This window comes from Cygnus olor, chromosome 28 (genome assembly GCF_009769625.2).
Source record: "Cygnus olor isolate bCygOlo1 chromosome 28, bCygOlo1.pri.v2, whole genome shotgun sequence".
Lineage (NCBI taxonomy): Eukaryota > Metazoa > Chordata > Aves > Anseriformes > Anatidae > Cygnus > Cygnus olor.
The window spans coordinates 271,164-294,003 of record NC_049196.1 but is presented as its reverse complement, the minus strand read 5'-3'; the positions used below and the strand labels follow the sequence as shown (position 1 = coordinate 294,003).

General features: G+C 50.6%; 2 protein-coding genes across 4 annotated transcripts; both read left to right on the top strand.

Annotated features, from left to right (window-relative positions):
• The first annotated feature begins 309 nt into the window (after positions 1-309).
• Positions 310-7,276, top strand: LOC121060681 (methanethiol oxidase-like). 2 transcript variants are annotated; one of them, XM_040538673.1, is made up of 13 exons: positions 310-465; positions 1,057-1,110; positions 1,471-1,583; positions 2,688-2,873; positions 3,378-3,498; positions 3,588-3,770; positions 4,103-4,287; positions 4,879-4,957; positions 5,138-5,259; positions 5,359-5,451; positions 5,701-5,819; positions 6,368-6,562; positions 7,067-7,276. In XM_040538673.1, the coding sequence occupies exons 1-12, from the start codon at positions 462-464 to the stop codon at positions 6,528-6,530; spliced, it is 1,422 nt and encodes a 473-aa protein (XP_040394607.1). In that variant the 5' UTR covers positions 310-461; the 3' UTR covers positions 6,531-6,562; positions 7,067-7,276. The 2 variants fall into 2 exon arrangements, with proteins under 2 accessions (XP_040394607.1, XP_040394605.1); XM_040538671.1 differs by having other exon boundaries at positions 6,368-7,276.
• Positions 7,277-14,811: 7,535 nt separating this feature from the next.
• On the top strand, positions 14,812-21,657 carry LOC121060682 (methanethiol oxidase-like). 2 transcript variants are annotated; one of them, XM_040538675.1, is made up of 13 exons: positions 14,812-14,966; positions 15,558-15,611; positions 15,981-16,093; positions 16,665-16,850; positions 17,355-17,475; positions 17,967-18,149; positions 18,482-18,666; positions 19,258-19,336; positions 19,517-19,638; positions 19,738-19,830; positions 20,082-20,200; positions 20,749-20,943; positions 21,448-21,657. In XM_040538675.1, exons 1-12 carry the CDS (start codon positions 14,963-14,965, stop codon positions 20,909-20,911), a joined length of 1,422 nt encoding a protein of 473 aa, XP_040394609.1. In that variant the 5' UTR covers positions 14,812-14,962; the 3' UTR covers positions 20,912-20,943; positions 21,448-21,657. The 2 variants fall into 2 exon arrangements, with proteins under 2 accessions (XP_040394609.1, XP_040394608.1); XM_040538674.1 differs by having other exon boundaries at positions 20,749-21,657.
• Positions 21,658-22,840: the final 1,183 nt, after the last annotated feature.

Below are 22,840 nucleotides of genomic sequence, written 5' to 3'. Positions count from 1 at the left end.
GGCTTCTCATCCCTCGTGTGGAATTTGCAATTGCTGCACATTTCTATTGCAAGAAGCTGGGCATGGGGGGACGGCTTTAATTAGCTTGTGTCTTGGCTGGGCCACGGAGGCCTCCAGAGCCTGAAGAAGTCCCATTGGAGATGAGCAGGGCCCCAGGATCAGATAGGGGTGGCTTGTGCTTCAGGAAAGGACCTGCACGGACTAGCAGATTTTTCCTCTAGATTGGTGGTTAGCAAGGCGGAAACAAGCCACAGCGCTGGTCTGGCACCTCCCAAACGCTTGGGAACATTCGCTCCTCCCTTGGCAGCTTGCTTTCTGCCCCCCACCCCTTAGCCGTGTATATAAGGTCCCTCCGAGCAGCCCTGGCACTACACGACCCACTCCAGCAAGACAGACAGCAAGCTGCTCCTCCAGTCCCAGCACCTCTGCTCTTGGGGAGAGTGAACCAGAAGGCCTTCAGCATGGGTAAGAAACACTCTGCAGCCTCCCTGCAGCCCACAGCAGCTCCATGCCTTCTCGCTCCATCCTGGCCCTGGCTCCAGCCTCTGCCTGGCGGCTGCAGACATCCCACCTTGAAGCCGAGTCCCACTTGCGGACTGGTAGCTTTGTTCCTCTGCAGCGCTGCAGGAAGGAGGAAGATGGGGCTGAAGTTTGGGGCTTTGCCTGACAGGGCACAAAGATTTCTTTCACCTTGCTATGGTCTGCTTCCAGGGGCTTAGCTTTGCTCATTCCAACCCCCCTGCCATGGGCAGGGACACCTCCCATCAGACCAGGTTGCTCAAGGCTTCGTCCAACCTGGCCTTGAGCACTTCCAGGGATGGGGCATCCACAGCTCCTCTGGGCAACCTGTGCCAGTGCCTCACAGCCCTCATAGTGAAGAATTTCTGCCTTATATCTAGTCTAAATCTACGCAAGTAGATGCTGGTCACAGAGGCCCCCGCAGATGACGAGGGTGGGAGAAGGTCCACTGGGTGGGATGGAGCCTTCTGAATTGGCACCATTTAAGGACGTGGACGTTTCTCCTTATATTCTTCTCTTCTCTTCTTCTCAACTCAGACAGATGCAGACTTCAGTGCTACGACTACCCCGTCTGCCCGGATGTTGTGAAAGGCAAGTCCTCTCAGGAATGTTTGGAAAGGGGGGAGTTTGTGAAAGGGCTCCGTGTTAGCTTCGGTTTGGATGATGATAAAGCCTGAGTCTTTTAGAGACCACCATTAATTAATTGCATGTGCTGAGTCCCTTCCCTCAGTGGGAGAAAACTGGAGCTATACAGTGATCTGCTTTTGTTGTGTTCTCAGCTCTGGGCCAGTGGTGAGCCAGGGCTGGGCAGTTGTCATTGACCAAGGAGGAAGGTTGTAGCTGCAGAAAATGTAGCTTAGTTCTATCTTAGAGTCTGCTGCAGCTTTTTTTTTTTTTTTCTTTTATGGACAGTTTATGTCTCATTTTAACAAAAGTTTTCTATGTTTGAAGCTCCTAGAGAAGAGGTTGCTTATGTGACCTGTACTTACCGAGAAACATGCATCGACCAACCTGACTTCTTGGCCACCATCGATCTCAACCCCAGATCTCCGTATTACTGCCAGGTACATGTGCCTAGACTGTTTCTACTGAGCTGATGACTAGCTGCTGTCTTTGTGCTTCCAGATTCATGACATTTACTCTTTTCTGCTGTGGAAATTCAGATTGCTTTGCAGCCACTCTGTCATGCTTGTAGTTTTTTATGCCTTGCACCTTCTTTTCTTTCTGTATCTTCGTGCCTATCTCTGGGTTGACTCTTTTCTCCTGCTTCCTATTTGTTTTTCACGTCTTCTTCATGACTGTCTGGGCAACCAATAATTTTTGCCATGACAGGCCTATTTCTTGCTTTTCCACTGGCGATATGCACCAGCCTGAGATGTTGTCTGCTACGAATTTTAACTCCCTGCTGCTTTTCTGCTGTCCCCTGCGTACCTGGCTCCAGTTGAATCATCAGCATCTCTTTGTCCCAGGGGACAAGCCAGTGGTGATTCACTTCCCAACTCATTTCCAGAGCATCTTGGTGCTGCTAGTGAACTTTTGAGCACATGCTCTGAATCACGCTGCCAGTGGCTGCTCAGCAGGGAAAATGTTCGCTAGTGACCCAGATGGTTTAGGGTATCCTGCACTTTTGCAGATTTCATCTTTTTTCTATTGTACTGCAATTTCAGAATGCTCTGAACCAACCTGTCTGCTGTCATCCTAAATGGGAAATTAACATCCTTCAGAAACAAGTAAATGCTAGGCAGATTGTCTACATCAAGGGTGTATATATATATTACCTGATTAGTCCATTACTGCAAGAGATTAGGAGAAAATGCACTTTAAAGAAAATACAGACTTCTGAAAGTCCAGTGTTTGGAGGAGCTTCCAGAGTGAATGACATGTCAAGATGATAATCATAATTTCTTCATATGTAATTTTCTGAATTTTAGTGGCATGGGGTGAGGAATTGTTGAATGAATCTTTGATATCTCCACATTTCTCAGCTGCACACAGTCACCCGTCAAAGGGCAGTGGCTAGTGTAAGGAGCAATGTTCTCCTCCCTGCGTCTCTAGAGGCAGTCCCAGCCTCTATGGAGGCTACAAAGACAGAAGTATCTGCCTTTATTAATGTCCCCTTTCCTCCCTGCCTCCCTGACTGAACCCTAACTTTGCCTTTGACTGCCTAGGTGATCCACCGCCTGCCCATGCCCAACCTCAAAGACGAGCTGCATTCCTCAGGGTGGAGCGCTGGCAGCGTCTGCTTTGACAATATCACAACGAAAAGGAACAAGCTGATTCTTCCCTGTTTGATTTCTTCCCGTATTTACGTGGTGGATGTGGGTTCACAGTGCCGGGCTCCCAAGCTGTGTAAGGTATGCCTGAGGTGATTCAAAGACAAGTTTCTGGGAAGGAGTTGGGAACTGATACTTCTGGAATAATGCACAGGGAAGAAGGTGTTCCTCCTCTTCTTTTCTTCCCCCTGATCTTAGAGACCTGGGTCATGGTTCCCCCTCAGATTTCTCCTCCTCAGACTGAGGGGAGGCTCCGATCCTCATTTTCTTGCCTTCTCTGTGCCTGTTGCATTCAGGGAGTGTCTAGTAACTGGAAGCCGTGTAGCACCCCATGCCTGGCCCCCATCCCAAAGAGTAAGGTGGGCAAATAAGCTCTTACAAGTTGCTGCATTCATGTTGTCCTTGTAAAGGAGAGCTCAGTGGCTTCTTTGCTTCTTTCCAAGGACAAGCAAGGCCTAGTGCGTGTGATTTCTTGCAAAGAAAACTCCTGCGAGCATCAGAAACCTCAGATGGCAAAAGGCTCTGCCATGTAGTCTGAAATGAGCGGCTCAATCAGAGACTTATGTATGTATACACTTCTTTCAGATGATTGAGCCGGTGGATGTCTTCTGGAAGTGCAACAAAGGATACCTCAGTGTACCTCATACCCTGCCTAATGGTGATATACTGATTGCCAACATGGGAGATCCAGCTGGCAATGGAAAAGGTACTTTTCCCTACAATAAGACCATGAACAACATGACTGGTTGGAAGGATAAGTATTCAATCTGTTGTGCATCCCCTCTTGCATCACAGGAGGATTTATTGTGCTGGATGGAGAGACATTTGAGCTGAAGGGTAACTGGGAAAATGAGTGCGAGGTCCCTCCAACTGGCTATGACTTCTGGTACCAGCCCTGCCACAATGTTCTCATCAGCTCTGCCGGACTGGTTCCAAAACGTGCGGGGCGTGGATTTAATCCTGATGATTTGAAGAAAGGTGAGAATGAGGATACAAGCACTAAGCCAGAACTTACCAGGATCATGGGAGGATGTTGATGCGGTTGCTGAACGGTCCAGAACCGGGGAGCGGGGGCAGGCGGAGTTGACCCAAAATGGCCCGTCTTACAAGCACTGCCACAGGACTTTCAGCGTCTCTCCTCAAGACAGGCTGGTTCCTGTCTTCTCCCTCTGCTCCCAAAGTCACTGCATTTTGCTGCTAATTCTGGGTAGACGCTGCCGTGGCTGTCCCTGCTAGGGAGCATTTTTAGGTGTTATCGATCTCCATAGCTCCCCTGCCCTCTCCTGACTCTCGCCTTTCCTCTTCCTCAGGGGTCTTTGGGCGCCGCCTGAATGTGTGGAACTTGTCCTGCCGCACCCTGACCCAGTGCTTTGACCTGGGGGAGGACTCTTTGCCCTTGAGCGTTAAATTCCTCCACAACCCCAATGCTGCTGAGGGCTACGTCAGCTGTGCCCTGAGTGGCATCATCTACCGCTTCTACAAGGCTTGTTGCGAGGCAAGTATTCCGCGAGCAGCCACCAGAAACCCAGGCGTGGCGTGGTGAGCTTGCAGGGTGACTGAGAAGCTGAGGGAAGAAATTCAGGGCAGCATCCTCCTGCTGCGTGTGTGCTCGGCAGGAGCCGGGTCTCTCCACGTGGTGCCTGAGCTTCTCCCATCATCTCTGGAGCTCATCAGATGGGGTCCTCTCACCTGACTGCGATGGCAGACACTTAGACATCTGGGACTGAGCGCTGCCTGTACTCAGTGGGGTGGAAGGAGTAGGCACGTGGAGGGGGCCACAGCCAGACCCTGCTTTGGGGACACCTGCTGGAGTGAGCGGTGTCTGATTTTGCACTGAACGTGAAGGTATTGTGACCAGCTGGGACTGCCTTGATGAAGATCTGGGAGATGAATTTTAGCAAAGAATCTGAGCCTAGCCAGTGGTATCAAACAATGCTGTCCTTAATTCTGTCTGCTCATAGTAGCTGCGTGGAGTGGTAGCCTTCCTTGCGCAGATTTGCCTGGCTGCGCAAGCGGTTGAGCGCAGGGGAGGGCTCTTGCCTGAGCAGCCAGGAACGCCCATGGTGCGGTGTTTGTTCCTTTGCAGAGAGACACCTGGTCAGTAGAGGAGGTGATTCAGATACCAGCCAAGGACGTGACGGGATGGATTCTCCCCAAGATGCCAGGTTAGTGAGCCCTGATGTGGCGTTTCCTTTTTCCTCTGAGAGCATTGTGTTGTGCAGCCTGGCAAAGCCCAGCGGCTGGCCCTCAGGGCTGTGCCCTGTAAACCCAATGCACGCCTTGTCAGAGGGGCTGAGTTTTCTGCTGACGCCGCCTCCTCCAGAGTTCCTTTTTCTGTGTCCTAGCCTTCACAGCCGACATGGTCATCTCCTTGGATGACAAATACCTGTATCTCAGCAACTGGCTGCATGGAGACATCCGCCAGTACGAGATCTCCAAAACCTGCAAGCCCAGGCTGGTGGGACAGGTAAGGCAGGGGCAGAGGGGCTTGCAGTGTTGGCTTCCTTAGCGGTACCTGGCGGTGGTTAGAAGACAAGCCACACGTCTCCCACTGCCTTGCTTCCAGGTGTTTGTGGGAGGCAGCATCCTCAGAGGCGGGCCCGTGACTGTGTGTAGAGATGAAGAGCTGAAGTGCCAGCCGGAGCCCTTGGTGATCAAGGTGAGCTGCGCAGCCGCTCTGTTCGACGGTGTCCTTTGGACTTTGGCTCTGCTCTGCTCATTCTCTCCCCAGAGTCTCTGGGGTTAGGTCTCCATGGCCGTTGCCAGCGTGCCTGCAGTGTTTAATAGCCTGCCTGTGTTAGGAGGGATGGCAGCCATTCTGCTCTGCCTCTCTGCTTTGCTGCCTCTGCTTTTGCTTGTCTGCTGAAAGAAAGAGGCCCGTGACATCACTGCTCTCTTGTGCCTCCAGTGCAAGAGGGTGTACGGTGGCCCTTGTAAGATGCAGCTCAGCGTGGATGGCAAGAGGCTGTACGTCACCAACTCGTTCTACAGCACGTGGGACAAGCAGTTCTACCCGAACGTGGTCAGGTAAGAAATCTGTGGGAGGAAAGGGACCTCTTTTGAAAGGCCTCATTGCTAGAAGTGGGGAAGGTGCCTCACCCAGGGGACTGCAAGGATGCATTTGCGGTTGCTGCAGCTTGCTCTTGTTGAATTGCACATGCGGTTGTCTCCCATGCACCTCTGAACCTGCTCCCTGTGTGGAGCTGCAGTGGCAGGGCTTGGCTTGGGAGCGCGTACATTGATCAACCTTGCGGGTGGAGTGAATCCATCCGTAGATCTCTCAGAGCCATGCCACATCTCTGCTCCACCAGAGATGTTTTGGTTTAGTAAAGATGACCTCCAACACAAAGGCAAGCCCCGGCCTATCTGTCACATCATGCCCGGCAGTTTACTCGCCTCCGGTGAGAATTCAGCACGGAGCCATGGGTGCTGGTGTATGCCGCTGCTGGAAGTGGGCCTCTGCTGTCTTCTCTGTGGAGAAGACAAGATGTCAGGGAGAATGTCTCCACCTCATGAAGGGCATGAAGGGCCCCGGTGTGCTTGTCTGTAATACCTGCTCTCTCACCCCCTCGCAGGGAAGGCTCTGTCATGCTGCAGATTGATGTGGACACTGAGAAAGGAGGCCTGACCGTGAACAAGAACTTCCTGGTGGATTTTGGAAAGGAACCCAATGGGCCTTGCCTTGCCCATGCTATCCGCTTCCCTTGCGGAGATTCCACCTCTGACATCTTGGCCTAGACGCCATCGCCTAGGCTCCCTTCTTCTCTCTAGTCTTTGGTGCAGCTGTCAAAACAGAGTGTAGGGTAATTGGGTCTGGGGGTTCCCATTCATTGCTGGAATCTAGGTTTCTGCTAACGTGAACTGCAGCAGCTCTGTCCTGTTGGAGGCTTTGGTTCAGGCAGACCAGTGGTGAGCACAGACACACGGCATGGTATTCACCTTGTGGCACTGTGTGTCTGAGCAGTCAGTCCAGGCAGCCTTTGGTTTCAGTGCAAAGAAACCCCTGGGCACACTTCACAGAGCAGGGTTCAGGGTGCTTGCTACTTACCATGTAGAGATGTGCAGTATGCACAGCTCCATTTCACAGATGTCTGCATACCCACCGTGCTGTTTGTCATTGCTGTGGGCCTGTTGGGCACCTTTCTTGCCAGCCCCAGCCTGATAGCTATTGCTGTCGAGTAGCGGGGCCTGGTGGGAAGCTGTTGAACTCTGTTATGATTCAGAGCTCATTCACATTTGGAAATGAAGGCCAAAGAAGGCAAAGCATCAATTTTGTCTGAGTTGCTGTTCTTCATCCAGGTCATTCCTGGACAGTCTTTCCCTGGCGCGAGAGCACTTGAGGCTTGCTTATGGCATGCTTGGGTCAGTATTGTATTACAGCCAAAGGAGCGTGTAGTGCTTTAATCTGAAAAGAGGTGCCTGTTTCCTGACACTGGTTTGCTCTTGTGTTCTGCTTTAAACACAAATAAAATTGTTCTTTGCATTACCTAGATCTTCATGTGTCTTACTTCACTGAACCTTTCTATATTGTTTTCAGCAGTGATTAATGATAAGGTTGACGTTTGGGAAATCACTTCTACGGGATCACTGATAGTGCAAGAGTGCCTGTTTGTCTCCGTGAGACTCAAAGGTTGCAAAAATGTCGATATACTGTGGATCCTTATAAATTTTAGCTTTTTACTTATCTACATTGGAAGAGAAAGTTCATTTCCTTCCTTCACCCCTCCCATCAGCAAAGTTATTGCTGGCTGCTTTTGTGCACCCTTATTGGTCCTGGAGAAAATCCAGCCTTTCTGGAGATTGCTTCCATAGCTTCCTCAATGAGGTGTCCAAGAAGTCTGGAAGAAATTGCCCTCTTTTAAAACTTTAAAAAAAAGTTTTGTCTCATATTTAAGCAGAACCTCCCATGTTCCAGCCTGCACCCACTGTCCCTTGTCCTATCATTAGGTGTCACTGAGAAGAACCTGGCTCCATCCTCCTGACACTCCCTCTTTACATATTTATAAATATTAATAAGGTCACCCCTCGGTCTCCTCTTCCCCAAGCTAAAGAGACCCTGCTCCCTCAGCCTTTCCTCCTAAGGGAGATGCTCCACTCCCTTAATCTGAAGCTGGATGCTTTGTCTGTTCTCTCTAGTGGTGGTTTGGAAGATACGCTTTGCCCTGCTGCCTGTGTCTGTCAAGTCATCCTCATGTTTTGGCAGCTCCCCATAAATGCTTTTTGTTTTTTTTCTTGGGCACAAGCTTCAAGGGTAGATGAAGTTGCATGTGTAGCTGAGGATACTTTTGGACTGCGCAACTCATTCATGCACATGGTTAAGATAAAGCTTGTAGATACAGGACTGAAAACTAGTGTCCCGAAAAAATCCTGTTGACCATACAGCCATTGTGATTGCTCCATTCTGCCCTGGGTCTTCTTTTCAGATGAACCTTTCTTTAAGGGATGTTGACAGGGACATAAGGATGCTAGTGTAACTTTATGACTTCTATTATGATTAAATGTTTCTTAAAGAATTTTGCAGAGGAAGCATGGATATTGCAGAGGATGGAAAAGTGTATTGATTAGGTTGTTTTACCATAGATAAAAATAATCTCTTCTCTAATAGAAGACACTAACCTGTTTTCTGCCTTCACATTTGTTACCGTGATATGTAGACACTCACCAAAAACTCATATGAAGAAGTATAAAATGGTTCCTTGGAGTGAAACCTGAAATGTTTAAGTAAACTGCTCAGTATATGAGTTGAGTTGCATATATTAGCTGAGTTGCTAATGCCTGTCTTCAGGCAGAGACATGGAAGACGTGGGGATCGCAATGCATCCACTGCTGTCGTGTAGCTTGGGTGCCAGGAAAAAAAGCAGGTCCTGCTCGTCCGTGCTCCCCAGCTGCATGGTGCTGCCACTCCTCTGGTGTCAGATGGAGTGATTGTGGGGCTGTGGGAGAAGTCAGTTCAACGACCTGATCCGGCAGAAACCTGTGCCGCCAAAAACGTGATTCACTGTCCATTGGTGTGGACAATTTCCCTGTGGCTGCACGTGGCAGGGCTGTTTGGTGGCAGCCTGAAGTGGCTGCTCATTAGCTGGTGCCTGAAATCACAACCTAAGGATGTGGGTTTCAGATGGGTTTATCCGGTTGTAGCTGTGGGCTGTAGTGGGGAGGAGTGACCCTACTCTTCCCATGCTTCTGGTCAGATCTTTCTGCCCCCTCCCCTGTGACTCTTGCTCCAATAGCAAACAGCTCATTTGTAGGGGAAGGGGTGGCCGGAGTAATAATGGAAAAAAGACAGTCAGGTGCCTTGAGGGAGGAGAAACGCAGTCGTGCTATGCTCCGGTTCCCTGCAGCAAACCTTGAATGTAGCTTGTGCGTGGTATCATCTGTGGAAGTGACATGCTGAAAGGCACTGTGTGTACCAAGTATGAGTCCAGTAGTGCTGTGACATTTGGTTTGTCTGTACTAAATGAAGGGATCAAGAGAAGCAGTGTGGTGGATGTTAGCTTTGAGTAGTCTACCTGCTTTTAACAAGGTTTGCCTTTAGCTTTAAATGCACCTCTGCTTTTCTGGCCATTTGCGTACCACGCATACTGAAGTTTGGAGCAGTCTTTCTGTTTCACGTGTCGTCGGTGGACTCTTCTCCCCTGCTGCTTCCTGAGCCATTGGTGTCCTGCCACCGCCTGTGTGCTGACTCTGGGTGATCTGTGCCTGTTGCTGTTGGCTTGTCACTGCTCCACTGGGGCTGCACTGATGTCCCTCTGCAGGAGGTGAGCTCGGCTGACTTTGCTCTGGGCTTGTCTGAGCCTCCAGCTTCTCTGTAGCTGAGAGTGGGGACAGCATCCACTGAGCCAGGTTCATGAAGCCTGACGGCTTGGCTGCACAGGGCACCCAGCAGCTTTGGCAGAGCAGAGCATGCTCCATAAGAGCCAAGCTGTTGTGTTGTGCACTCTGCTCACGACCCACTCCCACGGTACACGAGGAATCAGATTTGATCTCCTTCATGAGGCTGCAAATCCAGTTTATCTTCTGAAACAACTACTCTGATCAGTCTGCTCTTGCAAAGGGTGTTCTGTGAACCAATGTGTCTGTGGTGGGATCCATCTCAATCAGCCTTAGAGCAGGACACTCTGGAGGAGGACACGTGTGTAGTTGCCTTCATTGCCTTTATGCCCATGGAGAGGGAAAATGGCATACTGGCAGTGTGTTTCAAGTCACTCGGAGTTGGCCATTTCAAACAGGTCAGATGAATGAGAGCCAGAAAAATCATCTCCCGATTTATTTTGTCTTGAGGGCTTTGTGCCTGACATGCTTCAAGACATTGTGAACTTTTCATAGAATCATAGATTCAGACTCGTAGAATCATTATGTTGGAAAAGACTTTCAAGATCATCAAGTACAACCATCAACCTGACCTAGATCCAATGTCAATTGAGAGCACTAGCAGACTCTTACTTCTGTCTTCAAAAGGAACAGTTTCAGCTATCTTATTTTTTTAGGTAAATGTTTTTAAGGCATTCATTGGCATGGGCTGTGTAATCCAGTTCCTGAAAGAATGTCGGACTTCAGCTTTGATCTCTCCACCTGTCCCAGCCAGAGATGTGCTACCAAAAAGCAGCATCAAGGCCGGTATTACCCTCACGGAATCCCTAGAGGCAGTCCCAGCAGCAGCAAGGCCTAAGTGACTGCTTGCATTAAGGTCCCTTTTTTTTCTCTGCTTCTCTGAGTGAAATATTTTTGCCTTTGGCTATGTGACCCACTGCCTGTCCAACCTGAAAGATGAGCGTCATCACTTTAGGATGGAATGGAAGCATCACATGTTTCGATGATGTGTCATCAAGGAAAAAGAACAAACTGATACTTCTGAGTTTAATTTTTTTTCCTGATTTTATGTCACAGATATGAGAACAAACTTATGAGCTCCCAAGCTGTGCACACTATGCCTGAGGTGGCATGCTTCTGGGAAGTAGATGAGATCTGGAGCTTTTGGAAGAAGATACAAGGAAAAGGATTTTTGGATTACCCCTCAATGCTTGTGTAGGCAAATATGGAACTGGGACCCATCCCTAGTCACTTAAAATGCAAGTCATTGAAAACAAGATCTTAACCTAGATACAGAAAGAATTGCAAAGTGCGAGAGACACTTACATTAGAATACAATTCCTTTGTCTGTAATACCAGCTTTCTTCTTCTTTTTCAGAGGAGATTGGTGGATTTTAGAAGGAACTCAATGAACCTTGCATGCTCATGGTAGCAGCTTCTCTCCTGAAGACAGCACATCTGATGTCAAGTTGGAGCAATTCAAGGAAAAGCACATATTTCTTTCTGTGTTCTCAGGTTAGAGAAGGACATAAAGTGCCTTTTTTCAGCAGAGACTTTATCCAACAACTTGAACCAGTATAGCTTAAGATATATTGTTCCTCCATTGGCTTATATCTGCAAATAACAGGCAAGTGCCCGTGAGGTGACCTCCTGTTGTCACCTTCCTTTCCATCAGCAGTGCAATTTCACATTTGTTATACATTTTTCCTCATGCACAAGAAGGTTTCAGGTAAGCATGGATATCAGTCTGCTTCAAAAATTATCCTCTTTTTCCTCTCTATTTCATGTTCACTGCTGTTGGTAGAGTTGGAACATGGGGACCACTCATTCCACACATTGGCTGCGATTTCTGTGTACCTTGCTGCTGGTGAAATGTCAGGCCCCACTGAAGTTCAGGTAGAAAAGACAAAAACAAATTGGGCCTCACTCCGTGAGTATAAATTGGCCAGTAAAGCTCTGCTTCATAACATCAGCAAGACAGACTGGCAGCTGCTGGTAATCAGACTCCCTGTGGGGTTAGGATCATTAGTAAGTAAACACTGATGTGTGGAGCTGTAAGAGCTCCAAGCTGACACACTCTAAGCCACATCTTGAAGAAGTTAACAGTGAACTTTGTTAAGTTTCCTGTGCCACATAAACAGGTTGCAAATTAACCACCAACACTTGTGTTGCCCCTGCTGCTTGAAGTGAAAAATCATGCCTGTTTTAACACAAGCATTGGATGGTGTGCTTCCCTTCCTGAAGGGGGAAAGGGACTGCGACAGAGACCTGCAGCACGGTGAGGTCTTAGACAACATAGCTCTGCTGGCATTTTTTGCTGGGGCACTGGTGCTAGAGTCCTTCCAGTCTGCTGCTCCTTTGGTGCCCAGCGCCTATCTGAACTGTCTGAATCTGGTAGAAGGCTGTAAGAGTATGGGGGCAGGTCAAAAGGACAGGAAAGGGGGATTTCAGAATACAGGATTGTGAGCAAGGCTTAGATACCAGGGCACCTCCAGCGTTATATGGCAGGGTCAGGTGGGAAGGGAGAAGTTGTCCACCCTGGAGAGCTGGGGGAAAGTCGGAAAGCGGTCCCATTGTTGGGGGAGTTGTTGCTTGGGTGCTAAGAGCAGCCTCAGTGTCCTCGCAGAAGCAAGGTCTTCTCCCAGCGCATTCAGTGTGCAGTACCAGTCCACACCAGATTGCTTCACCCTGTCATGCCCATTATCAAAATGACAGAATGTTCTTCCCTATGAGGCTTGGAAGTGATGGGCAGGAGGAGGGACAGAGCTGCCACCTTGGTCTGGGCTGCAGCATGAAGCCCCTGGTTGCTTTTCCATGACACAACTTCCTATCTGTGCCTGCCACAGGGAGCTTTTCTTGGGCTGGTAGCAGGCCGTAGCGATGTTGTTCCCGACCAAGCATTGCTTGCGTTCTTGTTGGTGTTGCTGAGCCTGCTCTTATCCTTCCTCCTATCAGCTTTAATTAGAAAACTCTACGCCCCACAGCTTGGTTTTGTGAGGGATGCCAAAGACGTCACCGAGGAAAGCCAACTAGGATGACCAGCACACTTTGTTAATGAGCAGCAGACTAATGAAGTTTTTAATTAGCAGGTGTACAGGTGCAAGAAGGTGCAGTGAGACATGCACATGGTGACTGCAAAAGCACTCTGTCAGGGGCAGCAGCCAAGCCCCTGACGTTGCCTCTGATGGAGCAGCCGCTCCAGCCGCTGCAGCTGCACCCTCCCATCAGGCCTGAGTGTCCTTCAGTGGGCAGCATCCCCTGGTGACCATTTTCTGGAGCCCATCTTCAGGCCGTGCCAGCCTGAAAGTCAAATTCTGTGGAAAAAATGAGCATGAGCCTGTGTGCCAGACATTTTTCCTTGGCTGCTACCTGAACCAAAAGCGTTTGGCAAGCCCAATCACATGTAAGGTGATTCCAGTGCATTTTACTGCCATGCATGTATTTCCCCCTGCTCCTAAATGTTACTGCCAGGTCATCAAGGCAGAAGGGCAGTCCTGGGCTTTGATCTTGATGGCTTTTCTTGACCCCTCTTGGTGCTGGCAGAGGACGTAATTTCTTTCACGGGAGTCGCTCTTGCCTTGAGTAGGACTCCACTTCTCTGGCAGCTAATCAAGCAAGGCTTTGTGCCATTGCTTTGAATGCTTTCTGCTCTCCTCCGTGATGGTCTTTTACCACCTTCTTGTCTCACAGAGAAACTTGACGTAACTGGGCAGCAACATTGGCAGCACTAACTGTCCATTGATGGCTTGTGTGGAAGGGTCCAGCTGTGGCAGGTAATAACCCCTCTTCAGCCTGCCTTTGCCCTTTGCAGTAAAACTGACAAGATGCATTTGTGCAGAAGAGATCACAAGTTCTTCTAAGAATCTTTTGGCAATTGTGTCAGCTTGATGCTCCTCTCTTACAGAAAAGACCAAGTGTTTGGCTGCTCCCGTGTCCCCCTGTCACCTGTTTAGAGAGCTGTTCTGAAGCCAGAGAGCTATTAATTAGAGCCTGGGCGAGATGTCCTCTCTTCTGATAGGGATCTCCCGAGGGCTTCTTTAGTGGCTCTGTCAGAAGTTTCTGCATTCCTACGTGGAGCAATTACTTACCCGATGTAATTTGCCTGCTGATTGAGGAGTTCTTCCGCGAGATATGATACTCGTTCACGTTCCACGGCGCTTGGTGGCTTGTAGGGGTTTATGCCACGCAGTCATGGCCCTGTCCCAAGAACCCATGGAGCTGTGCAGTGGGGTGAAGGGCAAGGTGAGAAGATTCCCCTGGTGGCAGCCCTGGAGCAGACTGGCCATGTCCTGTCCCTCAGAGCCACAGTTTGTCCAAGCAGGTGGACATGGAGACACCTCCATCATCAGTTTTCTGTGGCATCGTTCTGCTTCAGGGAGGTGCAGAGAGGATGTGGCCACTGCTGCAGTGCCGTGTTGTGCTGCTGAACTGCCCCGAATCCTCAAGGTCCCTATTTTTCACAGGTCGGCTGACTCTCCCGTATGCAGGTGCAAGCCTGAGAGGCAGCTGGCGTGTCTTGATCTGGAGAAGTGCTGGATCAAGACTGGCACAGAGTGTATGTCCCGAGGCATCCGTTCCTGGCCTTAGTTGTTTTCTGAGTGCTTGGGAGCTGGCGGCAACTCCTCAGGTCTCTTGTGAGTTCAGTACTGTTGGAGCCCCTGCCTCTCGGAATCCTTGCATCCCAGTTCTTTAGAGCTCAGGAAGTCTTCTTTACGGGTGGAGGAACCTGTGGGCCTGGCTTTCTGAGCTGGTGGCAGGGAGCCCGTGTCGTCCTCTGAGCCCTCAAACAGAGACGTGCCTTGCGTCAGGGTCCAGATTTCGGAGGTGCCTTTGGTGGCCTCCATGAGTTCAAGCCTCGTAATTTCCAGGAGGCTGCTGGTGGGGCCAATTATCTAGCTGGGCTTCTCATCCCTCGTGTGGAATTTGCAATTGCTGCACATTTCTATTGCAAGAAGCTGGGCATGGGGGGACGGCTTTAATTAGCTTGTGTCTTGGCTGGGCCACGGAGGCCTCCAGAGCCTGAAGAAGTCCCATTGGAGATGAGCAGGGCCCCAGGATCAGATAGGGGTGGCTTGTGCTTCAGGAAAGGACCTGCACGGACTAGCAGATTTTTCCTCTAGATTGGTGGTTAGCAAGGCGGAAACAAGCCACAGCGCTGGTCTGGCACCTCCCAAACGCTTGGGAACATTCGCTCCTCCCTTGGCAGCTTGCTTTCTGCCCCCCACCCCTTAGCCGTGTATATAAGGTCCCTCCGAGCAGCCCTGGCACTACACGACCCACTCCAGCAAGACAGACAGCAAGCTGCTCCTCCAGTCCCAGCACCTCTGCTCTTGGGGAGAGTGAACCAGAAGGCCTTCAGCATGGGTAAGAAACACTCTGCAGCCTCCCTGCAGCCCACAGCAGCTCCATGCCTTCTCGCTCCATCCTGGCCCTGGCTCCAGCCTCTGCCTGGCGGCTGCAGACATCCCACCTTGAAGCCGAGTCCCACTTGCGGACTGGTAGCTTTGTTCCTCTGCAGCGCTGCAGGAAGGAGGAAGATGGGGCTGAAGTTTGGGGCTTTGCCTGACAGGGCACAAAGATTTCTTTCACCTTGCTATGGTCTGCTTCCAGGGGCTTAGCTTTGCTCATTCCAACCCCCCTGCCATGGGCAGGGACACCTCCCATCAGACCAGGTTGCTCAAGGCTTCGTCCAACCTGGCCTTGAGCACTTCCAGGGATGGGGCATCCACAGCTCCTCTGGGCAACCTGTGCCAGTGCCTCACAGCCCTCATAGTGAAGAATTTCTGCCTTATATCTAGTCTAAATCTACGCAAGTAGATGCTGGTCACAGAGGCCCCCGCAGATGACGAGGGTGGGAGAAGGTCCACTGGGTGGGATGGAGCCTTCTGAATTGGCACCATTTAAGGACGTGGACGTTTCTCCTTATATTCTTCTCTTCTCTTCTTCTCAACTCAGACAGATGCAGACTTCAGTGCTACGACTACCCCGTCTGCCCGGATGTTGTGAAAGGCAAGTCCTCTCAGGAATGTTTGGAAAGGGGGGAGTTTGTGAAAGGGCTCCGTGTTAGCTTCGGTTTGGATGATGATAAAGCCTGAGTCTTTTAGAGACCACCATTAATTAATTGCATGTGCTGAGTCCCTTCCCTCAGTGGGAGAAAACTGGAGCTATACAGTGATCTGCTTTTGTTGTGTTCTCAGCTCTGGGCCAGTGGTGAGCCAGGGCTGGGCAGTTGTCATTGACCAAGGAAGAAGGTTGTAGCAGCAGAAAATGTAGCTGCGGAAAATGTAGCTTAGTTCTATCTGAGAGTCAGCTGTAGCTTTTATTTACCTTTACTGTTATTTCATGGCACATTTTAACACAAGTTTTCAATATACCTAGTTCCTAGAGAGGAGCTTGCATATGTGACCTGTACTTACCGAGAAACATGCATCAACCAACCTGACTTCTTGGCCACCGTCGATCTCAACCCCAGATCTCCGTATTACTGCCAGGTACCTGTGCCTACACTGCTTTGTTTGCAGTAATGACTAGCTGCTTACTCCATGCTTCACAGTGTCTCAAGGTTCACAACATGTACTCTATTCTGCTGTCCCATGTGCCTGACTCTAGCTGAATCATCTGCATCTCTGTGTCCCAACTCATTTCCAGAGCATCTTGGTACTTCTAGTCAACTTCTGGTTTGAAGCTCACTGCCAGTGACTGTTCAATAGGGAAAATAGTCGCTAGTGACCCAGGAGGATTAGAGTATCCAGCACTTTAGCAGGTTTCAGCATGTTTCTATTGTACTGCAATTTCAGAGATGCTATAAGGCACTGAACCAAGCAGTCTGCTGTCATGCTAAATGGGAAATCAGCAATTATCTGTCTCTGAAGGATGCTAGGCATATTCTCTACATCCACTCCGCTTCTTTGAAATGATCAGTGACTTTTAAGCTTTAACCTTTCCACAGATCTTCTTTGGTGCAGGGAACAGTATTATCACCTCTAAGTTGTTGGTTGCATTCATGTCCCCTTTCCTCCCTGCCTCCCTGACTGAACCCTAACTTTGCCTTTGACTGCCTAGGTGATCCACCGCCTGCCCATGCCCAACCTCAAAGACGAGCTGCATTCCTCAGGGTGGAGCGCTGGCAGCGTCTGCTTTGACAATATCACAACGAAAAGGAACAAGCTGATTCTTCCCTGTTTGATTTCTTCCCGTATTTACGTGGTGGATGTGGGTTCACAGTGCCGGGCTCCCAAGCTGTGTAAGGTATGCCTGAGGTGATTCAAAGACAAGTTTCTGGGAAGGAGTTGGGAACTGATACTTCTGGAATAATGCACAGGGAAGAAGGTGTTCCTCCTCTTCTTTTCTTCCCCCTGATCTTAGAGACCTGGGTCATGGTTCCCCCTCAGATTTCTCCTCCTCAGACTGAGGGGAGGCTCCGATCCTCATTTTCTTGCCTTCTCTGTGCCTGTTGCATTCAGGGAGTGTCTAGTAACTGGAAGCCGTGTAGCACCCCATGCCTGGCCCCCATCCCAAAGAGTAAGGTGGGCAAATAAGCTCTTACAAGTTGCTGCATTCATGTTGTCCTTGTAAAGGAGAGCTCAGTGGCTTCTTTGCTTCTTTCCAAGGACAAGCAAGGCCTAGCGCGTGTGATTTCTTGCAAAGAAAACTCCTGCGAGCATCAGAAACCTCAGATGGCAAAAGGCTCTGCCATGTAGTCTGAAATGAGCGGCTCAATCAGAGACTTATGTATGTATACACTTCTTTCAGATGATTGAGCCGGTGGATGTCTTCTGGAAGTGCAACAAAGGATACCTTAGTATAGTTCATAGCCTGCCTAATGGTGATATACTGATTGCCAACATGGGAGATCCAGCTGGCAATGGAAAAGGTATTTTTTCCTTTAATCTTTCCGATAATGTGAGTCTATTAGAAAAATAAGCTTACAAACCACAAACTTTCAGAGTGTCAAACAGCAGATGTAGGATAGTTTTTGAGAATTCCTAGTATTTCTTGGCTGCTACAAGCACGATGACAAGCCACAAGACAGGGGTGTGGAAGGGACATAAAGAGAAGTGCTAGAGTACATGCTGATCACCTCTGCAGATTCAAGCATTCTGTCTACCTGTTTTAGCAAGGGGTTCATTCATCACTCCTTGAGAACAGGGAGGTGGGGTGAGCTCTGCCAACACAGATAATTTGGCCAAAGAATGCACACTTAAGCAAATATAAAGTTGGGACAATTTTTTCGATCCAGAAAATTCTGCATGACCCAGATAGGATTGAATATCTTGGCCTTTTAACTTAGGCTATTGCACAAACCATCTTACCTATTCAGAATTGGAGTGTGTGATCTGCTGTGCATCCCCTCTTGCATCACAGGAGGATTTATTGTGCTGGATGGAGAGACATTTGAGCTGAAGGGTAACTGGGAAAATGAGTGCGAGGCCCCTCCAACTGGCTATGACTTCTGGTACCAGCCCTGCCACAATGTTCTCATCAGCTCTGCCGGACTGGTTCCAAAACGTGCGGGGCGTGGATTTAATCCTGATGATTTGAAGAAAGGTGAGAATGAGGATACAAGCACTAAGCCAGAACTTACCAGGATCATGGGAGGATGTTGATGCGGTTGCTGAATGGTCCAGAACCGGGGAGCGGGGGCAGGCGGAGTTGACCCAAAATGGCCCATCTTACAAGCACTGCCACAGGACTTTCAGCGTCTCTCCTCAAGACAGGCTGGTTCCTGTCTTCTCCCTCTGCTCCCAAAGTCACTGCATTTTGCTGCTAATTCTGGGTAGACGCTGCCGTGGCTGTCCCTGCTAGGGAGCATTTTTAGGTGTTATCGATCTCCATAGCTCCCCTGCCCTCTCCTGACTCTCGCCTTTCCTCTTCCTCAGGGGTCTTTGGGCGCCGCCTGAATGTGTGGAACTTGTCCTGCCGCACCCTGACCCAGTGCTTTGACCTGGGGGAGGACTCTTTGCCCCTGAGCGTTAAATTCCTCCACAACCCCAATGCTGCTGAGGGCTACGTCAGCTGTGCCCTGAGTGGCATCATCTACCGCTTCTACAAGGCTTGTTGCGAGGCAAGTATTCCGCGAGCAGCCACCAGAAACCCAGGCGTGGCGTGGTGAGCTTGCAGGGTGACTGAGAAGCTGAGGGAAGAAATTCAGGGCAGCATCCTCCTGCTGCGTGTGTGCTCGGCAGGAGCCGGGTCTCTCCACGTGGTGCCTGAGCTTCTCCCATCATCTCTGGAGCTCATCAGATGGGGTCCTCTCACCTGACTGCGATGGCAGACACTTAGACATCTGGGACTGAGCGCTGCCTGTACTCAGTAGGGTGGAAGGAGTAGGCACGTGGAGGGGGCCACAGCCAGACCCTGCTTTGGGGACACCTGCTGGAGTGAGCGGTGTCTGATTTTGCACTGAACGTGAAGGTATTGTGACCAGCTGGGACTGCCTTGATGAAGATCTGGGAGATGAATTTTAGCAAAGGATCTGAGCCTAGCCAGTGGTATCAAACAATGCTGTCCTTAATTCTGTCTGCTCATAGTAGCTGCGTGGAGTGGTAGCCTTCCTTGCGCAGATTTGCCTGGCTGCGCAAGCGGTTGAGCGCAGGGGAGGGCTCTTGCCTGAGCAGCCAGGAACGCCCATGGTGCGGTGTTTGTTCCTTTGCAGAGAGACACCTGGTCAGTAGAGGAGGTGATTCAGATACCAGCCAAGGACGTGACGGGATGGATTCTCCCCAAGATGCCAGGTTAGTGAGCCCTGATGTGGCGTTTCCTTTTTCCTCTGAGAGCATTGTGTTGTGCAGCCTGGCAAAGCCCAGCGGCTGGCCCTCAGGGCTGTGCCCTGTAAACCCAATGCACGCCTTGTCAGAGGGGCTGAGTTTTCTGCTGACGCCGCCTCCTCCAGAGTTCCTTTTTCTGTGTCCTAGCCTTCACAGCCGACATGGTCATCTCCTTGGATGACAAATACCTGTATCTCAGCAACTGGCTGCATGGAGACATCCGCCAGTACGAGATCTCCAAAACCTGCAAGCCCAGGCTGGTGGGACAGGTAAGGCAGGGGCAGAGGGGCTTGCAGTGTTGGCTTCCTTAGCGGTACCTGGCGGTGGTTAGAAGACAAGCCACACGTCTCCCACTGCCTTGCTTCCAGGTGTTTGTGGGAGGCAGCATCCTCAGAGGCGGGCCCGTGACTGTGTGTAGAGATGAAGAGCTGAAGTGCCAGCCGGAGCCCTTGGTGATCAAGGTGAGCTGCGCAGCCGCTCTGTTCGACGGTGTCCTTTGGACTTTGGCTCTGCTCTGCTCATTCTCTCCCCAGAGTCTCTGGGGTTAGGTCTCCATGGCAGTTGCCAGCGTGCCTGCAGTGTTTAATAGCCTGCCTGTGTTAGGAGGGATGGCAGCCATTCTGCTCTGCCTCTCTGCTTTGCTGCCTCTGCTTTTGCTTGTCTGCTGAAAGAAAGAGGCCCGTGACATCACTGCTCTCTGTTGTGCCTCCAGTGCAAGAGGGTGTACGGTGGCCCTTGTAAGATGCAGCTCAGCGTGGATGGCAAGAGGCTGTACGTCACCAACTCGTTCTACAGCACGTGGGACAAGCAGTTCTACCCGAACGTGGTCAAGTAAGAAATCTGTGGGAGGAAAGGGGCCTCTTTTGAAAGGCCTCATTGCTAGAAGTGGGGAAGGTGCCTCACCCAGGGGACTGCAAGGATGCATTTGCGGTTGCTGCAGCTTGCTCTTGTTGAATTGCACATGCGGTTGTCTCCCATGCACCTCTGAACCTGCTCCCTGTGTGGAGCTGCAGTGGCAGGGCTTGGCTTGGGAGCGCATACATTGATCAACCTTGCAGGTGGAGTGAATCCATCCGTAGATCTCTCAGAGCCATGCCACATCTCTGCTCCACCAGAGATGTTTTGGTTTAGTAAAGATGACCTCCAACACAAAGGCAAGCCCCGGCCTATCTGTCACATCATGCCCGGCAGTTTACTCGCCTCCGGTGAGAATTCAGCACGGAGCCATGGGTGCTGGTGTATGCCGCTGCTGGAAGTGGGCCTCTGCTGTCTTCTCTGTGGAGAAGACAAGATGTCAGGGAGAATGTCTCCACCTCATGAAGGGCATGAAGGGCCCCGGTGTGCTTGTCTGTAATACCTGCTCTCTCACCCCCTCGCAGGGAAGGCTCTGTCATGCTGCAGATTGATGTGGACACTGAGAAAGGAGGCCTGACCGTGAACAAGAACTTCCTGGTGGATTTTGGAAAGGAACCCAATGGGCCTTGCCTTGCCCATGCTATCCGCTTCCCTTGCGGAGATTCCACCTCTGACATCTTGGCCTAGACGCCATCGCCTAGGCTCCCTTCTTCTCTCTAGTCTTTGGTGCAGCTGTCAAAACAGAGTGTAGGGTAATTGGGTCTGGGGGTTCCCATTCATTGCTGGAATCTAGGTTTCTGCTAACGTGAACTGCAGCAGCTCTGTCCTGTTGGAGGCTTTGGTTCAGGCAGACCAGTGGTGAGCACAGACACACGGCATGGTATTCACCTTGTGGCACTGTGTGTCTGAGCAGTCAGTCCAGGCAGCCTTTGGTTTCAGTGCAAAGAAACCCCTGGGCACACTTCACAGAGCAGGGTTCAGGGTGCTTGCTACTTACCATGTAGAGATGTGCAGTATGCACAGCTCCATTTCACAGATGTCTGCATACCCACCGTGCTGTTTGTCATTGCTGTGGGCCTGTTGGGCACCTTTCTTGCCAGCCCCAGCCTGATAGCTATTGCTGTCGAGTAGCGGGGCCTGGTGGGAAGCTGTTGAACTCTGTTATGATTCAGAGCTCATTCACATTTGGAAATGAAGGCCAAAGAAGGCAAAGCATCAATTTTGTCTGAGTTGCTGTTCTTCATCCAGGTCATTCCTGGACAGTCTTTCCCTGGCGCGAGAGCACTTGAGGCTTGCTTATGGCATGCTTGGGTCAGTATTGTATTACAGCCAAAGGAGCGTGTAGTGCTTTAATCTGAAAAGAGGTGCCTGTTTCCTGACACTGGTTTGCTCTTGTGTTCTGCTTTAAACACAAATAAAATTGTTCTTTGCATTACCTAGATCTTCATGTGTCTTACTTCACTGAACCTTTCTATATTGTTTTCAGCAGTGATTAATGATAAGGTTGACGTTTGGGAAATCACTTCTACAGGATCACTGATAGTGCAAGAGTGCCTGTTTGTCTCCGTGAGACTCAAAGTTTCTTCTCCCCACAGAGCAGAGAGGATAAGGTTAGATGAGGGCCCAAGTTGCAGAGGTGAACCTTGGGTGGGAGGCATCCCTGGGGTGCTGCTGTTCAGCCCCACAATGACTTGTAGATGATCTCTTGAGGTCCCTTCCAACCCCTACAATTCTGTGATTCTGTGAATGGGGATGGGGTCTGGCCCATCCCAAGGGCAGGTCTCCAGAGCAGATTCACCTCAGCTGCTTGCAGCCACCTGGCCTGCAGCCTGGCACAGGGGCCTTGTGTTGGGAGGCAGAGAGCTGGCTGCCTGGAGCTGGAGGCTTTGTCTGTTTCCTCTAGCGGTGGTTTGGAAGAGACACTTCGACCTGCTGCCTGTGCCTGTCAAGTCCTTTGCCACTTTCAACAGTCTCCTAGACCATGGGAACAGAGTGCTGGCATCACCCCTCTTACCAGAGGGAAGTAATCCCTGTGTGGCATTCTTGCGGACATGCGGTGTCCGGGTGAAGCTGGGGGATTGCTTATACATGCTTTGGCCTTTGTGTTTAAGTCCTGGGGCCCCCAGGAGAAGCTTTCTGTGATCAGAGGCAAGGTGAGACACAGGGTGATTTGCTGGCCACTGCTGTGTTGATCCGCATGCAGCGTACACCACAGAGCTCAGTGTGGTGCTGAGCATCAAACACCAACGAGCGAGCCCAAGCAGGTGAGGGTGTGGCAGGAGGCACTGAGCCCAGGTCCGTTGGCCTTTTTGGTGCCAATCCTCAGGAGCTGTGGGCCAGCAGCCTCCCGTGAGAGAGGGCATTAGTGTTAGAGCTTGCTGATTTTCTGAGTCTGCACCTGGGGTGAGCACTGGAGGGGATAGGGCAGTAACTTGCTGGTAAAGATGTGCCTGTAAAGGCCGAGTGCCTCCTGCACTGCCCATGAGAGTGAGCCTGCGGCCACCCAGCTCTGCAGCCAGAAGCAGCAGCAGACACTGACTAAGTTAGATGTGTCATGGGGAAAACTGTTACATTGCTCCTGCCCTCCTTCCAGCCTGCAAATTAACTTCCCACAGT